Here is a 22,469-nt window from a genome sequence, read left to right as displayed (position 1 = left end):
AAAACCTCCCTGCTGCTGATCCTCCCTCATCAGATGTTCCTGAGTCCAGAGGCGACCAAGAAAGGTGGATTAAGCTCCAGTCCGAAAGTAGAGTCCTCTGTGAACTGCTCGACTTCCTCACCAGTGGGAAAACCCCTGAGAGAATCCGCAGGAAGAGTGCAGACCCAGAACTAGCGAGACTGTGGAGACATCGCCACCAACTATTCCTTCAAAGAGGCCTGTTGCTCAGAAGGAGTCTGGATCCAGTGTCCTGTGATAGGATATATCAGATCCTCATCCCATGTCGAGATGCCAGTCTGGTGCTAGAAATGTACCACAACTAGTCCGGACACTTCGGCGTGCAGAAGACTGAGGCCACCATTCGCAGAAGATTCTATTGGATTGGGATGAGAGAAGATATTGAGAAATGGTGCCGAGAATGCACTGCCTGTGCTGTGGGGCGAACTGAACGCCATGACCAGAGGGCGCCTCTCCATCATATCGTAAGTAAAAATCCTTTAGAACTTGTTGCTATTGATCATGTGAAGTTGGATCCGAGTCGCTCAGGGTATACTTATGCCATGACCATTATTGATCACTTCACTAAGTTTGTCGTAGCAGTGCCTGTGAAAGACCTGACAGCTAAGACTACAGCAGAAGCGTTCTGGAAGCATTTCCTTCTGCCCTACGGCTGCCCAGAGAGAATCCTCACCGACCAAGGGTCTGCGTTTGAGTCACAGCTGTTTCAAGAGATGTGCCTGCTGCATAACTGCCAGAAAGTCCGGACCACCGCTTATCACCCGCAAGGTAACGGACTCTGTGAAAAGATGAATCAAACTCTCATTGAAATGCTGAGGGCAGTATCCCCTGAGACGAGGGGTGATTGGCCTACTCTGTTGCCACAGCTTATGTATACCTATAACAACACCATTCATTGTTCCACCGGTTACACCCCGTTCTATTTGATGTTTGGCCGACAAGGGAGGTTGCCTGCGGATCACTCCCTGGGTGTGCAAGTGCCGGATGTGATTAACCCACTGCCAAGGACTGTTTGGGTAGTGGAGCACCAAAGACGTCTCCTCAATGCTAAGGAGATCGTTCAGGAACGCATGGAGAATGCTCGGGAACGAAAACAAAAAGACTATGACCAGGCTGCCCATGCGGAACCCCTAGCTCTAGGAGACAAGGTATGGTTGAAAAACAACCACCAAACCAGCAAGTTGGACAGTAAATGGGAAAGGATTCCCTATATTATTTCTGCCATCCCCAATGCTGAAGCTCATATTTACCAAATCTCCAGAGAAGGTAAAGGTTCTCAAATTGTCCATAGAAATCGCTTAAAGCCTTGTATGGAAGGAGAACCGGCGGCAGAGGACATTGAGCCAGAGTCTCCTGAAACTGAATTGCCAGCTCCACCTGTGGACCCTATGCAGGCTGTGGAGAACTTACTCTATGACAAAGAACCGCTCCATTGGTTTCTCACACCTTGGTTGAACTTGATGGTCCCAGCTCCAGTTCCTGTTAGCCCTCAGCCTCAGGACATCTTGCCCCAGAGAGCTCCTGAAGTAGCTCCAGAGGCGGTGGGCTCCTCTGACCTTCCTGAGTCCAGGCAGGAAGAACCTCTGCCAGTAAGGAGGTCCACGCGGTCTACCAGGGGGCACCCACCTGTGAGGTTTGGAGACTACATTATGGGCCCAGGTAGCCCCTCACAGGAAACCCCTGTTTAACCCTCTACAAGCCTTGGGTATGGACTCATTGTGTTCCTTGAGCCTCTAAGAATTGTTATTTTGTTCTACATTTTCTATGGACTATTATTATAGACTATCCTGGTATTATTGATATGCTGCACCAGGTCAGCGCCCCTGTTCCCTTACATTATCCTGAGAGAAGAGAACGACGCCCCTTTTCACCGCACTTTCAGTGAAACTGTTTATCATATTTCAATTGCTAAAGTGGTGATTGCTGTGTATGCCTGTTCTCTATTTTGTCTTTCAGGCTCCAGTATCCAGCTGGGTAGGGCCCCTCCATGTTGCGCCGAGGACGGGTAACGTTGTAGCATGGGGGTATGTAGTGTCCCACTAGGTAAAGGTGGGCTCTACACAAAGGTCCACATGCCTTTTGCATTAATGTGATGTTTAATATGCATTTCCCTGTGTTATCTGGGTGTCAGGCCTGTTAGGGTGTAGTTTAGCCTCCTAGACGTTAGAGGGAGCTAGAGAGCCCTAAGTATATATAGGTAGGCCCAGACAGGGGAGAGTTAGTGTATTCCAGGGAACTAGAAGCGACACCTAGGTAACCTGAAGCTCCTGAGGCTAAGTTTAGCTCAGTAGAGACACCCCAGTAGTAGGAGTGCACCTCCTGGGAGAAACCTGCAGTCATCTATTTGATTCAGCAGAGAATCCAGCTAATCAGCAAAGGTACCGTAATAATTAAAGCAAGTGCCAATACTGGAGGAAGATTATATATACCAAGGATTCAAGCCAGCACTTAGGCATCCGGGCCATGGGATCCAGCCAGCTAGAATAGCTGTGGGGATAGAGCAGCATTGTACTGCAAAGCATTAACTGTATACCCTCCAAGTATCTTGCAAGATTGAAACCTGCTGTGCTGTGAAGTAAACCTGCTGTGCATTTGTATTATAAAGAACTGCATCATTATCACCTACTGCAACTGTCTGTATAAAGTTGGACTGATTCCTAAAGTAAAGCAACGTTTGGTTTACCACCTGTGTACTTCATTACTACTCCTACAAATCGGTGTGCCACCGTTACAGGCACTGGCGTCACGATTCTTAAAGGGACCTTGCCTCAGGCACTCAAAACACCTGCAACATCCAGGGCACCTCACACACCATCAGGCCAGGTCTCTCCATACAGAGTGTGCCCCAGAGGAACTTGTGTCTACCTCTCATTCACTGCCGCATGACTGCCCATGGTTCTCCTCCAAAAAGTGAGTAACCCTCGATTGCCCATAACCGTGACCTCACTGTCGCAATACCCTGCAGGTCTGGCGTACTGCAAGGTGAGGTCAATATTGGAGACTTTTCCCAGCGCAGAATCTGGTATCCCAGGGTATGCAGGTCTGCCCAGATCAGAAGAAATTGACCAGCCCCTATTGCAATCAAGAGGGCTGTCTGATGCTGTCTTGAGGACTCTCGGTCCAGAGCAGAATAAGCTATGGAAGAATAACGAGAATCTCTATATCCTGCCGTTCTGAGAGAGAAGTGGACTGCACTAATCCACTACTAAGCCAATTTCTGACAAAGGTCTCAGTGTGTCTACCTTGAATCATGATCTCAGCCAAATCTGCCTTCTTAGAACCTGATCTTGTGACCCCCTCGTTAAAGGGGTTCTCTGGAAATTAAGAACTTGAAAATACCTAAATATTACTTTATTATAAATATATTCCCAAATACCTTTCATTAGTTATAATGGCTCGTTTTGTCTGGGGAGCGATCATTAGGAGAAATAAAATGGCCGCGGTCCTATTAGTACACACAAAACCTGTCCTAATCACACAGCAGGACAAGTTACTTCACAACACTGAGCTAAAGAGCTGCCTCATCCTCCTCTCTGCTCTGCTTGTCAGGGATTATGATTAGGGATGAGTGAATAGGAGCTCTGTACAGTAATAGAATGTATTGGCTCCGATGAGCCGAAGTTATAGCTTTGCGAAGTCCCGCGCGACTTCGCAAAGCAATAACGTCGGCTCATCTGAGCCAATACATTTTAATACTGTACGGAGCTCCTGCTCATCCCTGATTATGATCCTGAATATAACTGATAAGAACTTTAGCTGAATGGAGTTCAATAGAAGACATAAAGTACAGAGATGGTTGATTCCCATCTTTCCTAGGATCCTAAAAGGTAAGTCTGCTAGCTTTTACACTATTTAGGAATGGGGAGTGGGATTTCTCTTGGTAGATTAAGTAGCTTTCTATTACAGTTCCACATGGTGGTAACCCAGCTTTCCCAGGATGCTGAAAGCCATATCTGCCTACCTATTGCAATATTTAGAAGCAAGTAGGGGGATTCCTCTTGGTAGATATAGTATTCTGCAGTCTATTACAGTTCCACAGGGTGGTAACACAGCTTTCCCAGAACTCTGAAAGGCAAATCTGCCTAGCCATGTGTGGCGTGCCAGAACCGCAGGAGCTACACGTGAGGTGCACGGTGGGCCGATGAGGGGCCAATAATAATACAGTTCATCGGTTTACTCACAGTTAGCAGAAAGCCTCCCTGGGCCAGCAGTACAGTGATGAGGAAGACAGCACGAAATCCTCTGGGGCACGCTCTGTGGTAGGGAAGCACCAGCCTAGATGGAGGTTGAGGTGCCCTTGATGGCAGTGGTGTTTAGGGTGCTTGTGGCGGCTGGGTCCCTTGGTGGATTTTGTAGTGACGCCAGTACCGTTAATGGTGGTACAACCAGTGGTAAGAATGAAGTAGACAGTGGTAGGATACAACTTACAACTTTTACTGAAGTTGGTTCCAGTTGTGGCATATACATCCAGACAGAATACAGTCTTTTGTTCTTTAGAGGAATTCTGTTGATCCACTGTTAATAGGTTTGGCTGGGTTTTAACTTAGCTTCAAGGTCCCTTTTAAACCAGTGTAATTTGGTGAGGCTCCCTGTAGCTAGATTGTCCTCCACCATGTGCAAAGGTGCCCATTAAGCCTTAGGTAATGGCTGTTATCACCGATGTCTCTCTGCTTGGTTTTCTTCCAGGGACGCAAACACCCTCCTCTGGTTGTAGGATGTAGGAACTAAGAGGATCACAGGAGGAAAACGCTCTCCTGCGCCTCATACCTTGGCTCTACCTCATTGCTGCATCCGACTTCACCCACTACTCTGTGGTGTGTAGTCTCAGCTTAACAACTGGCTCTACTCCTCTACTTCACCTTCCTTTTCTCTCTCCTTTCACACTAGGCCTGACCTAAGTATTTATATGGACTAAGTGCTATCCCCATCTAGTGGTGGGATGTATAAAATGCACCTAACCAGCCTATATGAACAGGGATACAACAGGTAATGTAATGCAGAATGACATGCAACGTGGTTACATTAATTTGGCAGTTCCCACGTGTCCTGAGTGGGATGTTGCACATGGCACTATTTAGGAATGGGGTGCAAGAATTATCTTGGTAGATTTAGTATTCTGCAGTCTCATACAGATCTGCATGATTGTAACCCAGCTTTTCCAGGACCTTGAAAGGCAAATAGCTATAGGACTACTTAGAACTGAGGAGGGGTATTTAATTTAATTAGCTTCTCCAGGCTCCTGGCTAGCAAATCCAGTTGGGAATTCTACCATACTGGGGATTTACAACTTCATAAGTAGGCTGATCTGGCATTCTGCAGTCTGGGAAAGCTGGGTAACAATCCCTGTGGGTGCTCATGGGGGCATATACACACTATGCTGCCCTGATACATAATGTGAGTCTATTATATGGTCCAGGGTACTATGGCTGGCACTGTTACCATTTATCTGTATACAAATTATGCTTTTGCATCATTTTTTGCTGTATTTTATATTAAAATTTATATGAAATATAACAAAAAAATTATTTTTAAAAAGCAGCAAAAATCTAAATATAACACCCTGTGTTACGCCCAGGGCCGGGCCGACACAGATGCTGGGGAGGCTGCAGCCTCAGGGCGCAGGCAGGCCACTGAGTCAGAAGATCCGATGGTATATTCTAACCCCCAGGTTTTCCCATGGTGACAGGGACACTTGCCTGGGGGTTAGAATATACAGGGCCACACCGCTCACAGGAGTACATTTATAAACTAATCAGTAACTTTAACTTTAATCATTGCTCATTGCTGATCTCTTTACTTGGATTATTTGGAAATCTTACTCTGTCTTAGCTCCGGTAATAGCAGGCAGTGCGGGGGGCGGCGCTCACTCACTGACGTCACGCACCTGCTCCTCCCACTAGGCGGCGCAGGCTCGTGACGTCAGTGAGTGAGCGCCGCCCGCACTTACTGCTGTTACCGGAGCTAAGACAAAGTAAGGTATCCAAGTTAAGAGATCAGCAATGATTAAAGTTACTGATTACAGTTTATAAATGCACTCCTGTGAGCGTCGGGGAGGGGGATCTGTGGATGGCACTGTTTAGGGGAGGGAGATCTGTGGATGGCACTGTTTAGGGGAGGGGGATCTGTGGATGGCACTGTTTAGGGGAGGGGGATTTGTGGATGGCACCGTTTAGGGGAGGGGGATCTGTGGATGGCACTGTTTAGGGGAGGGGGATCTGGATGATGATTAATAACAAACATACATATCTAAATGGCGGGGGGGGGGCGGGGGCGCACTTGGGCAGCTCTGGTGGTGGACCTTGTCCCAGCCCTGGTTACGCCCCACACCGGTATTTTTGTTGGGAAAGGTGAGAACCCTAGCCCCATCCATTTTACATATCACCGCGCCCCTCTTGTACAGTACTCCTGCCATTTTATGCATCACCCCCCATCCCCGCTGTACGGTGCCCCATGCCCCCAATACACTTTGGATGCTGGAGCTGCATCTAATGATACAACTCCACTATTTACCGTACATGAAGAGGTTGTTGTCTAGCCTTGGAAAAGAAAGCAGTCTTCATACAGTCCATGCATGCTTCGCCTTTTTAGGGGGTACACTGTCTGACACCCCAAGTTTATTATGTTCCAACTGTTGACAATGCTCCACACATCACATGCAGTACATCGCTTCACCACAAGGGGCAGCAAAGCATATCATTTTCCGCCTTTTCAAATCTGCTCAGTCGATATTTACGACCTTCCCAACATGGCCGACCTCAGCGGCCGTCGCCTGGTGATTACGTCACGACGGCGGCAGCACGCGGTGGGACAACCGAAAGGGGGTCTGCAGTGGCGGGAGCTGCCGGAGGGTGAGGATTTTGGGGTGATCGCTTTAGCTGCGGGAGGTACGACCCCCCCTCGTATACATATTGCGGAAGCAGAGGCTCCAGCGTGCATTGTAGTACTCCGCATGGCATGCTGGGGCTTGTAGTGTCAGAGAAGCACATGTCACACAATCATAATATCCATTATATGCAGTGATCTCTAACCTGGGTTCTGAAGCTGCTGAGAAACTACAACTCCCAGCATGCCCTGGTTGGTGACTACTACACTAGCTGCGATGTATATGGCACCCCTTTACTGCAGATTGTATTATTTCCGCCTCTTGAAGCCATATTTTGCACGTTGGATATTATTGCGCCCGCTACGTGACACGGGTGCTGCATGGACGCCCATTTTCACACATAGTAATCAGTGGAGACCAAACAGTCTGATCTCAGAGGCTTCAGGCTATGTACATAATGGCAGCCATGACTAGACTTATAATGGGGGCTGCGGGGGTTTCCGCCATTACGCCTGTCGTTTTACTACCAGGTATCTGGCTCCATGCTTCTGTGAGCGAGCTGCCAACATGGCGGGTGCCGATGCATCGGGAGCCCCACATCTCCCAGTGGAGACGACTGCTGTGGTCAGTCCATGGTCCATGCTGTCGCGTGCCATATGTGACTGGTAGCTTGTAAACAAAGATTGACAGATACATTTATTTTTATATTTTTTATCATTTTTGCCCTGTTCTCATGCTGTATTTTATTGTATGATCATGGCATTTAGGGGGGCCGGTGATCGGCCATACATACCTACAAAAGTTCATTCCCATTTATTGGTCCGAGTGAATGGGCTCCAAGGGTACATTCACGTGATCCTGACGTGTTTTGTGGTCAGCAAAACACGGATACCGGCCATGTGCGTTCCGCATTTAGCTGGTGCTATATAGAAAACGCCTATTCTTGTCCGCGATTGCTTACAAGAACTGGAGATGCTCTATATTTTTAGTGGGGCCTCAGAACGGAACTACGGATGCGCACAGCACGCGGTGTGCTGTCCGCCTCTTTTGCAGCCCCATTTAGATGAATGGGTCTCCCCACCCGTTCCAAAAAGTTGCAGAATGGATGCGGACTCGTTCATACGGTCATGTGAATGGAGCCTCAGGCTACTTTCACTCTAGCGTTTTTACTGGATCCGGCAGGGTTCAGCAAAAACGCTTCCGTTACTGATAATCCAACCATCTGCATCCGTTATGAACGGATCCGGTTGTATTATCTGTAACATAGCCAAGACAGATCTATCATGAACTCGATTGAAATTTAATGGGGGACGAATCCGTTTTCGATTGTGTCAGAGGAAACGGATCCGTCACCATTGACTTGCATTGTGGGTCATGACGGATCCGTTTTGCTCCGCATCCTAGACGGAAAGCAAACCGCAGCATGCTGCGGTTTGCTCTCCGGTGTGAGAACAGAATGGAATACATTTTGGAGAACTCCGTTCTGTTCAGTTACGTTTTGTCCCCATTGAGAGGGAATGGGGACAAAACGGAAGCGTTTTTTTCCGGGAATTGAGATCCGACAAAATATTAACACTAGTGTGAAAGTAGCCTTAGGGAGACTGAAAAATGCTGCGCTGGAGCACATATAGTAGACCGACTTTTTCACTTTGGCGGTACTGTGCAGAGTCTGGATGTTATCAGTTGGGTCTTCCCGCTATCGGTAGAGGTGGGGGAGGAGGCCGATTGTACTGCTGGAGACCAGATAGACTGGAATACACTTCTTGTGTATGCTAGCGCTGTTATAGGGACCGATTGCCATGTCTAACCATCCATCTTGTCGCTGTCCGTAGAATTCACCATTCAGCTCCAAGCATAATCGTATTTATCAGTGAGACGGACATTCCCGTAATATGTCACATTAAAGATATTTTTTACTTTATTTCACAGGTTGCCATCATGTTCACAGATCTAGCGGTCGGACAGGGGCCTGGACTCCTGTCGCCTCCATCTGAAGCCCCTGCCACTTGTACCAGAGTGTCCAGTGCCCAGTACACAAATCGCTCAGAGAGCTTTCGACTGGGAGAACGCACCTTCACCCGCCAGTATGCCCACATCTATGCCACCCGACTTCTGCAGATGAGGCCAATCCTTGTAGAGCGTGCAAAGAAGAAATGGGGTATGCCGCTGTAAGGGGAAATCTGTCGTCAGCAAATGGCATAGGGACATTGCAGTGTAGCGGGGATCCCATAGAAATGGATGGGGTTGCAGCGCAAGTTGCATGTGTGCTGCAACTGTGACTTCTGAATTGCAAAAAATTAAACGGCAGGATTTTTTGTGATTCACAGTGTTGTGTTGTCGCGGCACACCTGCAACTTGCACTGCGAGCCCATTATTTTCTATGGAGTCAGCGCTACACTGCGTTCCCGTAGCCGATGCCTCTGCTGTAGAGACTAGATAGGAAGGGTTACTTCAGTAATAACAGTATAGGGGACACCATCATTAACCCTATGTTGCCCATTATATGAGGTACATGATGAGGTCACTGTTACTATTAACCTCTTGGGGACATATGATGTATCGGTACGTCATGATGTCCTGGTACTTAAGGACACATGATGTACTGGTACGTCATGTATAGTTCCGATCACCGCCGCGCGGCGGGCGTTGATCAGAACTGGGTGCCTGCTGGAATCAATCAGCAGGCACCCTGGGGCAATACGCGGGGGAGTCCCGTCAATTCAGACCTGCGGTTTGCGGCGTTTAAGGGTCGTTCTGTCGGCGGTGCCATCGGATCCCCGTGCTGCTGTAATGGGGACCCGATGGCATGGAAGGCAGCACGATGCCTTCCTTAGGCATCGGCGCTGCCTTCCGGTGAAGAGCCTGTGAGATCCAGCCCCCTGGATCTCACAGGCCGGAAGTTGTATGAGTAATACACACAGTATTACTCATACAGCCAATGCATTCCAATACAGAAGTATTGGAATGCATTGTAAAGGGGATCAGACCACCAAAAGTTGAAGTCCCAAAGTGGGACAAAAAAATTAAGTTTTCCCCCCCAAAAAGTAAGTTTCAAGTAAAAAAATAAAACGTCTTTTCCCCCAAATAAAGTAAAAGTAGACATATTGGGTATCGCCGCGTCCGTATCGACCGGCTCTGTAAACATATCACATGACCTAACCCCTCAGATGAACACCATAAAAAATAGAAACTGTGCTAAATAAACAATTTTTTTTGTCACCTTACATCACTAAAAGTACAACAGCAAGCCATCAAAAAGGCGTATGCCCACTAAAATAGTACCAATGTAACCTCATCCCGCAAAAAATTAGCTCCTACCTAAGACAATCTCCCAAAAAATAAAAAAAACTATGGCTCAGAATATGGAGACACTAAAACATCATTTTTTTTGTTAAAAAAAAGCTGTTATTGTGTAAAATTTAAGTAAATTAAAACAAGTTTACATATTAGGTATCGCCACGTCCGTAATAACCTGCTCTATAAAAATATCACTTGACCTAACCCCTCAGATGAACACCGTAAAAAAAAAAAAAGGTGTAAAAACAAAACATTTTTTTTTGTCACCTTACATCACAAAAAGTGTGGGTCATACGCACCCCAAAATAGTGCCAATTAAACCGTCATCTCATCCCGCAAAAATCATACCCTACCCAAGATAATCGCCCAAAAACTGAAAAAACTATGGCTCTCAGACTATGGAGACTTACATAAATAAAAAAAATAGTATACATATTAGGTATCGCCGCGTCCGTGACAACCTGCTCTATAAAAATACCACATGATCTAACCTGTCAGATGAATGTTGTAAATAATACAAAATAAAAACGGTGCCAAAACAGCTATTTCTTGTTACCTTGCATCACAAAAAGTGTAATATAGAGCAACCAAAAATCATATGTACCCTAAAATAGTACCAACAAAACTGCCACCCTATTCCGTAGTTTCTAAAATGTGGTCACTTTTTTGGAGTTTCTACTCTAGGGGTGCATCAGGGGGGCTTCAAATGGGACATGGTGTCAAAAAACCAGTCCAGCAAAATCTGCCTTCCAAAAACCGTATTGGCATTCCTTTCCTTCTGCGCCCTGCCGTGTGCCCGTACAGTAGTTTACGACCACATATGGGGTGTTTCTGTAAACTACAGAATCGGAGTCATAAATATTGAGTTTTGTTTGGCTGTTAACCCTTGCTTTGTAACTGGAAAAAAATTATAAACGGGTAAAAAAAGCAACCCTGATACACACTGTGCACTGAATTCCTACAGAATACAGCGCCCCCAACTGGTCTGAAGAGATGGGGCAATCTGTCCTTTGTGCATTGCATGTGTGTGGGGGAGTCAGATTTTAGGCACAACCTTTAGTCTCAAGGCAGGATAAAACTATTGCCACTGAAAATGCTTTGAATCCACATTTGGACCCCAACCCGCTCACAAAATAAGCTTGAATGTTGGTAGTAAGGAGTGCGTATATGGGGAGCGCCAACGTGTTTGGGGAAGTCGGCCATGTCTAGACCATTGATGGATGCAGATGTTTTCGATAAGAATCAGAGGCGACTCTTAGAACTCTGCCTTAGGGCTCATGAAAAAAACATCCGCAAAAATACGGATGACATCCGAGTGCATTCCGTATTTTCCAGCAAAATCTGCCTTCCAAAAACCGCATGGCATTCTTTTCCTTCTGCGCCCTGCCGTGTGCCCGTACAGCAGTTTACAGAAACACCCCATATGTGGTCGTAAACTACAGAATCAGAGCCATAAATATTGAGTTTGGTTTGGCTGTTAAACCTTGCTTTGTAACTGAAAAAAAATTATAAAAATGGAAAATCTGCCAAAAAAGTGAAATTTTGAAATTTTTTCTTTATTTTCCATTAATTCTTGTGGACCACCTAAAGGGTTAACAAAGTTTGTAAAGTCAGTTTTGAATACCTTGAGGGGTGATTTCTATTATGTAAACCTCACAAAGTGACTTCAGACCTGAACTGGTCCTTAAAAAGTGGGTTTTTGAAAATTTCAGAAAAATTTCAAGATTTGCTTCTAAACTTCTAAGCCTTGTAACATCCCCAAAAAAATAAAATGTCATTCCCAAAATGATCCAAACATGAAGTAGACATATGGGGAATGTAAAGTAATAACTATTTTTGTAGGTATTACTATGTATTATAGAAGTAGAGAAATTAAAAACTTGGAAATTTTTAAAAAATTTTGGTACATTTTGTATTTTTTTATAAATAAAAATGAATCTTTTTGGCTCCATTTTACCAGTGTCATGAAGTACAATATGTGACGAAAAAACAATCTCAGAATGGCCTGGATAAGTCAAAGCGTTTTAACGTTATCACCACTTAAAGTGACACTGGTCAGATTTGCAAAAAATGGCCTGGTCCTGAAGGTGAAAATTAGCCCGGTCCCTAAGGGGTTAATGTGAGGCACATGGAAGACCACGTGCCTCACAGTACAGGCATACAGCAGGAAACACATACCTGTAAGAACAGAAGGTCCTCCTGGATGTTGTAGGATAAAGGGCCTGTGATGATGTCATCCCCATGTGACCAGTAACAAGTGACTGTCACTGCTCACATGTAGTGTTGAGCGAACTTGTGTTTTAAGTTCGGCGTCCAAAGTTCAGGTTCAGGATATCGAAGAATCCCGTTATGGATTCCGCTAACACGGACCATAACGGAATTCACAGTCCATAACGGGATTCTTCGATAACCCGAACTTTGGACGCCGAAATGAAAACACAAGTTTGCTCAGCACTACTCACATGGTGATGACGTCATCGCAGATCCTTTATCCCATGAGTATCCAGCACTGCGAGGTGGACAGTGAGTGTATATATCCCTGCACTTCTGTTCTGCCCTCCAACGCCCCCATAGGGCCAGTGAGGAGGGTCGCCGCTGAGAACTTCGTGTGCGCCATGTTCTCTGATAGAGACCGATGCTAAGCCGTGCAATAGTGCAGTCTAGTATCGAAAAAAATGCCAATCCTGGTAACGAAACAAACCGGGTAAAAAAACAACAACCCTGATACACGCTGTGCACTGAATTCCTACAGAATACAGCGCCCCCAACTGGTCTGAAGAGATGGCGCAATCTGTCCTTTGTGGATTGCATGTGTGTGGGGGAGTCGCACAGATTTTAGGGACAACCTTTAGTCTCAAGGCAGGATAAAGCTATTGCCACTGAAGGTGTTTTGAATCCACATTTGGACCCCAACCCGCTCACAAAATAAGCTAAACCCGCCACTGCTTGAATGTTGGTAGTTAGGAGTGCGTATACGGGGAGCGCCATGTCTGGACCATTGATGGATGGCGACTCTTAGAACTCTGCCTTAGGGCTCATGCAAAAAACATATCGGCAAAAAATACGGATGACATCCGAGTGCATTCCGTATTTTGCTGGACGTAACAGCTGGCCCTTCATAGACAGTCCTATCCTTGTTCGTAATACGGACAATAATAGGACATGTTGTATTCTTTTGCGGAACGGACATACGGAAACGGAATGCACACGGAGTATCTTCCGTATTATTTTTTATTTTTTTGCAGACCCATTGAAGTGAATGGTTCCGCATACGGTCCGCAAAAAAAAACACAGAAAGAAAATAAGTTTGTGTGCATGAGCCCTTATACTGGATCTTTTCCTTACAGGTGATGATATAGCCGTGCGGAAATTGTGTGAACTCCAGGCGGCGGAGAGGTGCTGTGTGGTAGGAACCTTGTTCAAGTCCATGGAGCTGCAGCCGTCCATCTTGCGGGAGATCAGTGAGGAGGTACATTCCCCTGACCGCTCTTTTCTTTCTATTGTCTAGCGCTGATCAACTCTAGTAGTCAAACAGCCTATTCAGATGACTAATCCACGCACGTCAGTCCCACGTGGGCTCACTATGGAGTCAGATCACCTCTCCGGATGTTTTGGGGTGTTTTTGAAAACTGAAGTACTAAGAGGAAACCCAATGGCATACCTTAGGGGAGATTGACTGCACTAAATGCTCCAGAATTCTGACTTAAAGGGGACCTGTCACCATGAACATGCAGCCAGCATGTTATAGAGCAGGAGGAGCTGAGCAGATACAGATATACTTTTATGCAAAAACATTCAGTAAAACTTGTACTTTATTTAAATGTCTGCTCTTCCTATGCTGCAGAGTCATGTGGGCGGTCCTCTGCTCTTTCTATGCTGCGGAGTCATGTGGGCGGTCCTCTGCTCTTTCTATGCTGCAGAGTCATGTGGGCGGTCCTCTGCTCTTTCTATGCTGCAGAGTCATGTGGGCGGTCCTCTGCTCTTCCTATGCTGCAGAGTCATGTGGGCGGTCCTCTGTTCTTCCTATGCTGCAGAGTCATGTGGGCGGTCCTCTGCTCTTTCTATGCTGCGGAGTCATGTGGGCGGTCCTCTGCTCTTCCTATGCTGCGGAGTCATGTGGGCGGTCCTCTGCTCTTTCTATGCTGCAGAGTCATGTGGGCGGTCCTCTGCTCTTCTTATGCTGCAGAGTCATGTGGGCGGTCCTCTGTTCTTCCTATGCTGCAGAGTCATGTGGGCGGTCCTCTGCTCTTTCTATGCTGCGGAGTCATGTGGGCGATCCTCTGCTCTTTCTATGCTGCGGAGTCATGTGGGCGGTCCTCTGCTCTTTCTATGCTGCGGAGTCATGTGGGCGGTCCTCTGCTCTTCCTATGCTGCAGAGTCATGTGGGCGGTCCTATCAGTGATTGACAGCTGAGTCTGTATTCATAAACATGCAAGGTTAAAGGAGTTGGCCCATCTCACACACTGATACCATATCGCTGTGTCAGGTTCATTTCCCACCTCTGGGACCTGCTCTTATCTCCAGAATCGGGCCCCTGAAGTGAAGGAGAGCAGCCGCGCTTGAGCGGTGTGCTCTCTCTGTGACCTTTTTACTACAAAACCACGGTGACCACTTTATCTCGCTGTGATTTTGTAGTAAAAAAGATCACAGAGCGGCACGGAGCATTATCAGTCATGTTACTGCTCCGTGTCTCTGCTGTCCGGAGCGGGGCTTGGCTGTCTTTCACGCTGAGGATGACACGCGCGGCATCCGCTCGTGTGAAACAGCCATTAATGTGACCCAGTCATTTAGCTAAAATCTGTATTGCAGGACTCCAGTGCGAGTGCCGGAGTCCGCTCCGTACAGAGCACGCACCAGGGAGTGGTCATATTCAGGAGCTCCTGGCCCTCCTCACCCCTAGCTGGGATCTCGTGAATATCCGCACTCCGCAGACTCCGTCCCTTGGCTCGCACCCGAGCAGTTCAGTACAGTTTTCAGGAAACCGTGTCAAGTGACCCAAGATTTTACTCATGGTCTCTGTCCTGAGATGGGGCATCGTAAATCCGGTGACAGATTCCCTTTAATGTGGGTGTTCATTCTTTGCATCACATTTATAATACATTTTAAACCATTTTTGCACTTTGTTGAGCAATGGGGCGTGGATTAACGGGAAAGGGACGTGGCTGTATATGTGGCTCAAAATTTTGGAGCATAAGCCCAGTCAATCACTGGTGTAAAATTAAACCAAAGTGACTACAGGTGCGCCTGTTTTATTATCCAGCGTGCACCATTTTGACATATCTGGCAGATCTTTGGACCGTCTAATCTAAGTTTACTCTGGCTAAATATCATCCCTCATTCACACGTCAGTGTTCAGCCAGTGATTTCCATCAGTGATTTTGAGCCAAAAAAACAAGTGCGGATCTTTCCTTATACCGTAGGTGGAGGCTCCAATCCTGGTTTTGGCTGACAGTGGCCTCATGCACACAGCCGTTGTTTTGGTCCGCATCCAAGCCGCAGTTTTGTCAGCTCCGATGCGGACCCATTCACTTCAGTGGGGCCGCAAAAGATGCGGACAGCACTCTGTGTGCTGTCCGCATCCTTCGCTCCGTTCCATGGTCCGCAAAAAAAAATATAACCTGTCCTATTGTCCGCAGAATGGGCAGTTGTATCAATGGCTGTCCGTGCCGTTCCGCAAATTGCGGAACGCACACGGACGCCATCCGTGTTTTGTGGATACGCGATTTGGGGATCGCAAAACACACAACGGTCGTGTGCATGAGGCCAATCACTGATGGAAATCACTGACCAAACACTAAGGTGTGGATGAGGCTTTAGATGGGATTTCTGCCCCAGTATCTTTTTCAGCAGTTGTATGATAGTTTTTGGCCTGTAGAAGAGCGGGATCGTTCATAAACAGCAGCATAAAGCTCAGTAATAGCTCATTTTCATCTCTGAATATTTCTGAACCGTTGCGACTTTCATGCTGGTATACGTCTATGAACTAAATCCTGAATGCTCCTGTGCTCGTGTACTTCTACAATCCTCCAGAAGGTGGCAGCCAAAGAATCCAAAAGCTGTCCTTTCAGGACTTGATGGTCTCTAGACCAGGGCTCCTGACATTTTTTAAACGGGGGGGGGGCCTCACCAGCCAGAACATGTCAACGCCTAAACCTTTCCAGTTGATGATGTCTACGGCAAAATGAAATTATTCAACAGTTTATCTTATGGTTTTTTATTCTCCTACAGCTAAATAGACGTATAAGGGGCCCATTATGTTGCTAAACCACAAAAATGCCAGTTCAGCATATGATCCCTTCCTGAGCGTCACTAACAATTGGCAGTGGGGCGAGGCTCCGTTTTAAAAGTGCTGCTCTGCATGCACTGATATGGTCTCCAGCAGTATATAGAGGTATATACCAGCCCTCACTCTTTATATTCCCAACTCGTCATTGTGGCGGACCGGTGCCTCGGACATGCATCCATTTACAGTGAAATTGTGTAACGGAGGTGCACAGGAAAGGGGGCCATCATTGCTTTTCATGTCATGTGCCCTAGCCGTGTATGACCTGTACCTACTGTATATTGTTGAGACGTGTCCAAAGCTGGTATAGGTGAGCAGAAATGAGGAGGCCATCAGCGCTGCGTACCTTGCCTAGCGCCCCTTTAGTCTTCCATACCTTAGGCTACTTTCACACTGGCGTTTTGGCTTTCCGTCTGTGAGATCCGTTCAGGGATCTCACAATGGGTCCAAAACGGATCAGTTCTGCCCTAATGCATTCTGAATGGAAAAGGATCCGCTCAGAGTGCATCAGTTTGCCTCCGTCCCGTCTGAAGAAACTGAGCCAAACGGATCCGTCTTGACACACAATGTAAGTCAACGGGGATGGATCCGTTTTCTATGACAAAATCTGGCACAATAGAAAACGGATCCGTCCTCCATTGGCTTTAAATGGTGTTCAAGAGGGATCCGTCTTGGCTATGTTAAAGATGATACAAACGGATCCGTTCTGAACGGATGCAGACGTTCGTATTATCTGAACGGATCCGTTTCTGCAGATCCACGACGGATCCGCACCAAACGCGAGTGTGAAAGTTGCCTTAGTTGTGTTAAAGGATTTTTCTTGAACTTAAAGTGACCTGTACTTGTAAAAAATAATAATAATAATATGTTGTGGTGACGTCTGAAAGGTCCTGATCGGTGGGTATCCAGGTTCTGTCCTCGCTGCAGGAAACTGACTCAATAGAAAGTCTATGAGTCTCCTGCGGCAAGGAGAGACAGCGCTCTCCTCCTGTTAGCCATCACTGGGGGTCTCGGCACCTGGACCCCCACCAATCGAACCCTTGTGTGTCTAGGTTGCGGTGATGTATCAAAAGTTGTTTTTTTTTAAGTACAGGTGTATTTTAAGTATTCATGACCTATGCTCCGGGTAGGTAATCACTTTCTGATTGGCGAGGGCCCAACTCTCTGTTCCCCCTGTTGGAAGGAGCTGCTCGGCCGAGCGCTGCAGCCTTTTCTTCAGCCTAGACATCCCTTCATTTCATCCCATGAGCTGCAATACCAAGTACAGCCACTATGCAATGTCCGGCGCTGTGTTTGGTATACTATGAATATAGTTGCTCTCTGACATGCTTAGGGCAGATGGTTATCGTAACAGGGTCAATCCTTCCTAACGAACAGTGAAACCATGACCGATGCCTTGGCATTGTATAAACTGGTTCATACTTTAAGGCACTTGCAGTAAAAAAAATATATATATATCCTGTAAACACTGCAATCTGTAATTGACATGTACAGGGTGTAGTGCAGGGCTTTGTATACAGATAGTACTTCGCGGTGTGATATCTCCGTCATTCTCTCCCTTCCCTCAGCACAATCTCCTGCCTCAGCCTGCAAGGCAGAAATATATCAGTGATTCGGATATCCTGATACTGGAAGACGAGCTACAGAGGATCAGGTTGGAGGGCGCCGTTGATGTGCGGATGTTTGTGACTGGTGAGTGTCTTTACAGAGGTATGTCGGTGCTGCGTGATACCATCAGCCATGCTAGATGACCATCCCTCAGTGCTAGAACTCAATGGCAGCGGTTAGGCCACGTGTAGCTGTCATGTGCCACAGCGGTCATTCCACCCAGCTTGACAGGACTTGAACAGTTTGTCTCATCAGAGACAGTCCCTTTCACAATGCAACCTACGGGGCGGTTAGCTGGTCTTCTAGGGTCCCTGCGTTCTCTACACAAAAATGTGCAGAGAACACTTCTAATTGTCATGTATAGTAAGTACAGCAGTAATGCAATCCAAATAACCCATGTCTTCAGTGTTTGCACTTGGGGAAGTGTACCACTACATAGAGTGACTGCTGTTGCAGTAGAAGCATAGTATTATATGGCAACTACTGAGATGACTGACCGGCGTCGTAGTACAAGGACGGCACACGTCCTAACTAGGAATCCTAAGTGGGAGACAACCCATCCATTTGACATATGGACGGTGGTGTCTTTAGGAGACAACCCCTTTAAGTGTTCATTCACACGTCCATAGTGCATTGCGGATCCGCAATACACCCAGCCGGCACCCCCATAGAGATGCCTATTCTTGTCCGCAATTGCATTCCTGCCCCATAGAGAATAAACGGGTCCGCACCCATTCCGCAATTTGCGGAACAGATGCGGACCCATCATTATGGACGTCGTGTGAATGGAGCCTAATAGTGGTTCAGCTGCACAATCTATCATCATATCTCTCATGGTCAATTTGTCAGCATCTAAAGGGGAACCGTAAACCCCCTGACAGTGGAATTTGTATCTAACTTCTTTCAGTTTTGTCTCCCGCGCCTCTGACAGCATGCAGTCTCACACTCCAGTCTGTTGGAGAGATGCTGCAGCCCCCCCCCCTCTCCGTCTTCATAACCCCTATATTCCTTGTGCTCTCCTAGGTGCTGTGATAGCAGTCCTTGGCGAAGAAGGCGATGCAGGAAAGTTCATGGTAGAAGATTTCTGCTTGGCTTCCCTTCCCTCACAAAGTCCTCCTCCAGATTTGGAGGAAGATAGGTGGGTCACCCTCTCCACTTCCACATCTTCATCTAGGTAGCATCTAGGGGTCTGTTCCTCCGCCTCCCTGGGCCTTTTGCTGACAGTGATTTTTATTTTATTGTTTTTCATTAAAAGTTTACCGGTATATATTTTTTTCTCTTAAAAGCAGACCATGCAAAACCACAATTATTCTGCTGCCAAACTCGGGTAGGTGGAATGTGCTGTAGATACACACTGAGCCATTTACTCTGGCTGCTCCCATAGGTCTTTATTGGTGGATTATGCAAGGTAGGAAGAAAACCGAGTAGTCTACAAAAATACATAAAACGTAGGACGAGGAGCAACACGAGACTGATGTGTCTTGAAGGGTTTGGCTTCGTGCCTGTTTTTGTGGGTCAGTGAACTTCTAATCGTAAGACTACAGTTTTGGGAAAGTACAAAGAAAAGCTTTCTCATGAGGGATTTTCCAATAAGCAGCCATGTAATGGAACGCACATGCCCGCTGCTCTCTGATTTAGTGTAATAACGCATTCAAGAGATCACGGGAGGCCGGGTATGTCTGGAAGCCACAGTAGTAGGGGAAACATTGCTTCTGGCTGTAGACATCTGTCAGCCACGTTTACCCTCGTATCTTCACTGACTGTAAAGTGGTAGAGTTCTCTGCTGTAGGCAGTCCACAGACAAAGTGGGTGAAGATGAGCTCTCCTCCAAGTGGCATCTATAGGTTTTGTTGATGTCCGTAGTCATGTTGCAAAGCTTTTTAAAGGGTACCTACAGTTATATTACAGGAGGGTGCTCAATAATCATACAGGATTGTGCTCTCCTAGTATCTAGTAGGGGCGTTGGCACTGTGATATCCTACAGCACTGTCTCTTCTGCTGGAGCTGAAGTCTTGTAGAAAGTACCTGAGCTCTGTCCCTGATCCCGAAAAAGAGCAGACGTGAAAGAAAAATGAGCTTTAGGTTGTTTGCTTCTTAGGAAGCATAGAAGATTCTCTTACAATATGGCTCTAGCCCCGCAGAAGTCGGAAAAAGCAAGACACCTGTAGGACCAGGGGTGCACAACCTAGTTCTTTCCCCACTAGTAAGGGAAAGTGCTTACGGGTTATTGCGTGGCCCCGGTCACACAGATATAACATGGGGCTGGAGGCGGTAATAACCAGTGAGCGCCGTCCTCTGCAGTGAAGGAAAGCGCTTACTGGTTATGGCAGGGCCCCTATAATTGGGGGCAGGAGGCGGTAATAAAGCGCTCATCTATGATTGGAAGGCAGGGTAGAAGGTAATGTCACCATTCAGGCCCCTATTACACTGAATGATATTGGGGCCAATTATTGGGAACAAGTGTAGAAATGCTTGCTCCCAATAGATGACCCATATAATCGTGCTGCTGATTAGGTGATAAACAGGCATCTTTCATCAGGATGAGGGATGTACGATAATCGTCAGGACATGTCTGTGTGTAATCAGGGATGTACTGCTGATAATCATTAGAAGAAGGAAGGATCAGTTGTAGCGATCATTCCTCCCACATTCACTTTGTACCAGCCTGTGTAATTGGCCGATGCAAACGAGCGCCGATCGTATCATTTCCAAGAGAAAAAAAAGTGACATGTCAGAAGTTTTTGTTTAGCGGAAATCTGGCTGCTGAAACCCCACCTATCGCTAAAACGGGGTGAAATACTCCTGAGCACTGTACATCTTCATTTAATTTCATTGATTCCCCTCTCTGAGGCATGTTGTACGGACTCGTAGACTTACTGTGAGTCTGCGCACTGCTTGATCCACTCTCCGAGCAGTGCCAGTTAGAAACAAAAGTGGCATAGCCCTCTCTGAGCCCTTTTGCCACTTAGTTTTAGTGATCGGTGGAGGTCTCCACACCTGGACCCCTAACTATCAAAAATTCTGACATGTCACTTATGACATTTCAGAGGAGGTTTTTTTTAAATGATAAGTTTCTTTAAATGAACTCTCCGGGTAATACTGGTATTGTGTTTATGCCCAGTGCAGGTATTGAGAGGACGATCCATGGCACGGAGAGTCGCCTAACAAAAGCATCGTTAACCATGGTGTTTCACTTTATATTTGGAAACTTGCCGACCGTACGCTCTTCTGTACAGCTGATGTCTCATTACTGACCTGTTCGGTTATTATAGGTATGTGCTGCTGACATCAGGTTTGGGCCTCGGAGGCGGCAGCGGGGACAGCCTGCTGGGGTTACAGCTGCTCCTGGACTTGGTGACTGGACAGGCAGGAGCAGAAGAGGAGCAGGGCTGTGCGGCTCGGATATCGCGTGTTATTCTGGCCGGAAACCTGCTCAGTGCGAACACTCAGGGCAAGGACTCTCTCAATAAGGTACCAGATATCAGGATGTTGCTGGTTTTCAGTATGACTATAGGAATTACTTTCTCATTAATGATATTGGGGGAGACAGCACCGTGGATATATGCCCACTAGGAGGCTGACACTAGAAAAAGACGTGTTGGGTCCACCCAGGTGGGCTATACCCCCTCCACAAGCACTAGGTTAATCAGCTTTAGATAGTGTTCTTAGGAGGCAGACAAGACCCGCTGTTTTTTCTGCAGGTCTTGCTGCTATTTTATTTAAACACACTGCAGGTTTCCTGCAGCAGACGGGTCTACATCGTGGGTCTCCACTTTAGTAGTACCCCCTGCTGGTACGTACCTCGGTACTTATGTGCATGTTTACCAAAAGGGGGGCACCTGAAGATGCAGGGTAGTATTTTCCTTTGCCTCTTCCTTCTCTGCTCCTGGACCCATCCTCTTTTAGCCCCTGGACCTTTCACCTTCTTCAAGACCCATCTCTGCCCTTTTTTTTTTTCTTGGGTTCTCCACTTTCCTCGACCCTATACTACTTTAGTCCCCAGGTCAAAATTTCTCCTTCCCTGGGATCGTCTCTCCCAGGGAGCCTTTCGATTCGGCCTTCTCTTTTCTTCGGAGCTTTGGTATGCCTCGCGGCCTTAGGCCATCAGTGGCGCCTCTTTATGGCTGGGCCATCTAGTCGAGATCCAGGCTTCTCCATCAGCCCCTGGGAGGAGGGGTCTTTTTGCCTCCCAATCCTTTACAAGTGCCTTGGAAATGGGGGAACTTCTATCATCCATCGACATCTCCAATGCTTATCTCCACATTCCAATGTCCCACCAGTGTATCCTTTACTTTGCGGTAGGTTCCCTCATTTCTAGCCTAGTTCGCAGCTCTTCCCTTTGGATTGGCTCCACCCCAAGGGTTTTCACCATCGGTATCTCTTTCCTCCCATTCCACTTCTGCCTCATGTCCTCAAGCTGCAGGGGGTTCCAGCCATCTT

The 22,469-nt window shown here is 46.9% G+C and overlaps 1 protein-coding gene and 1 long non-coding RNA gene across 2 annotated transcripts in view; both read left to right on the top strand.

Annotated features, from left to right (window-relative positions):
• Positions 1–6,761: 6,761 nt before the first annotated feature.
• The window catches only part of POLD2 (DNA polymerase delta 2, accessory subunit), a 29,567-nt gene continuing 13,859 nt past the window's right edge, over positions 6,762–22,469 (top strand). Inside the window, exons 1-6 of the mRNA XM_040414567.1 lie at positions 6,762–6,866; positions 8,771–8,999; positions 13,486–13,607; positions 17,990–18,113; positions 19,053–19,167; positions 21,302–21,500. Of these exons, the coding sequence (XP_040270501.1) occupies positions 8,780–8,999; positions 13,486–13,607; positions 17,990–18,113; positions 19,053–19,167; positions 21,302–21,500 (780 nt within the window). The 5' untranslated portion in view covers positions 6,762–6,866; positions 8,771–8,779. The remainder of the gene's footprint in view (positions 6,867–8,770; positions 9,000–13,485; positions 13,608–17,989; positions 18,114–19,052; positions 19,168–21,301; positions 21,501–22,469) is intronic.
• On the top strand, positions 20,398–20,743 carry LOC120986176. Its single transcript, XR_005775647.1, has 2 exons — positions 20,398–20,619; positions 20,656–20,743. It is a non-coding gene; the product is annotated as an uncharacterized LOC120986176 (long non-coding RNA).

The sequence above is a fragment of the Bufo bufo genome, chromosome 1 (assembly GCF_905171765.1).
Source record: "Bufo bufo chromosome 1, aBufBuf1.1, whole genome shotgun sequence".
NCBI lineage: Eukaryota > Metazoa > Chordata > Amphibia > Anura > Bufonidae > Bufo > Bufo bufo.
The sequence above is the reverse complement of the archived record's forward strand: the minus strand, read 5'-3'. Positions and strand labels throughout refer to the sequence as shown.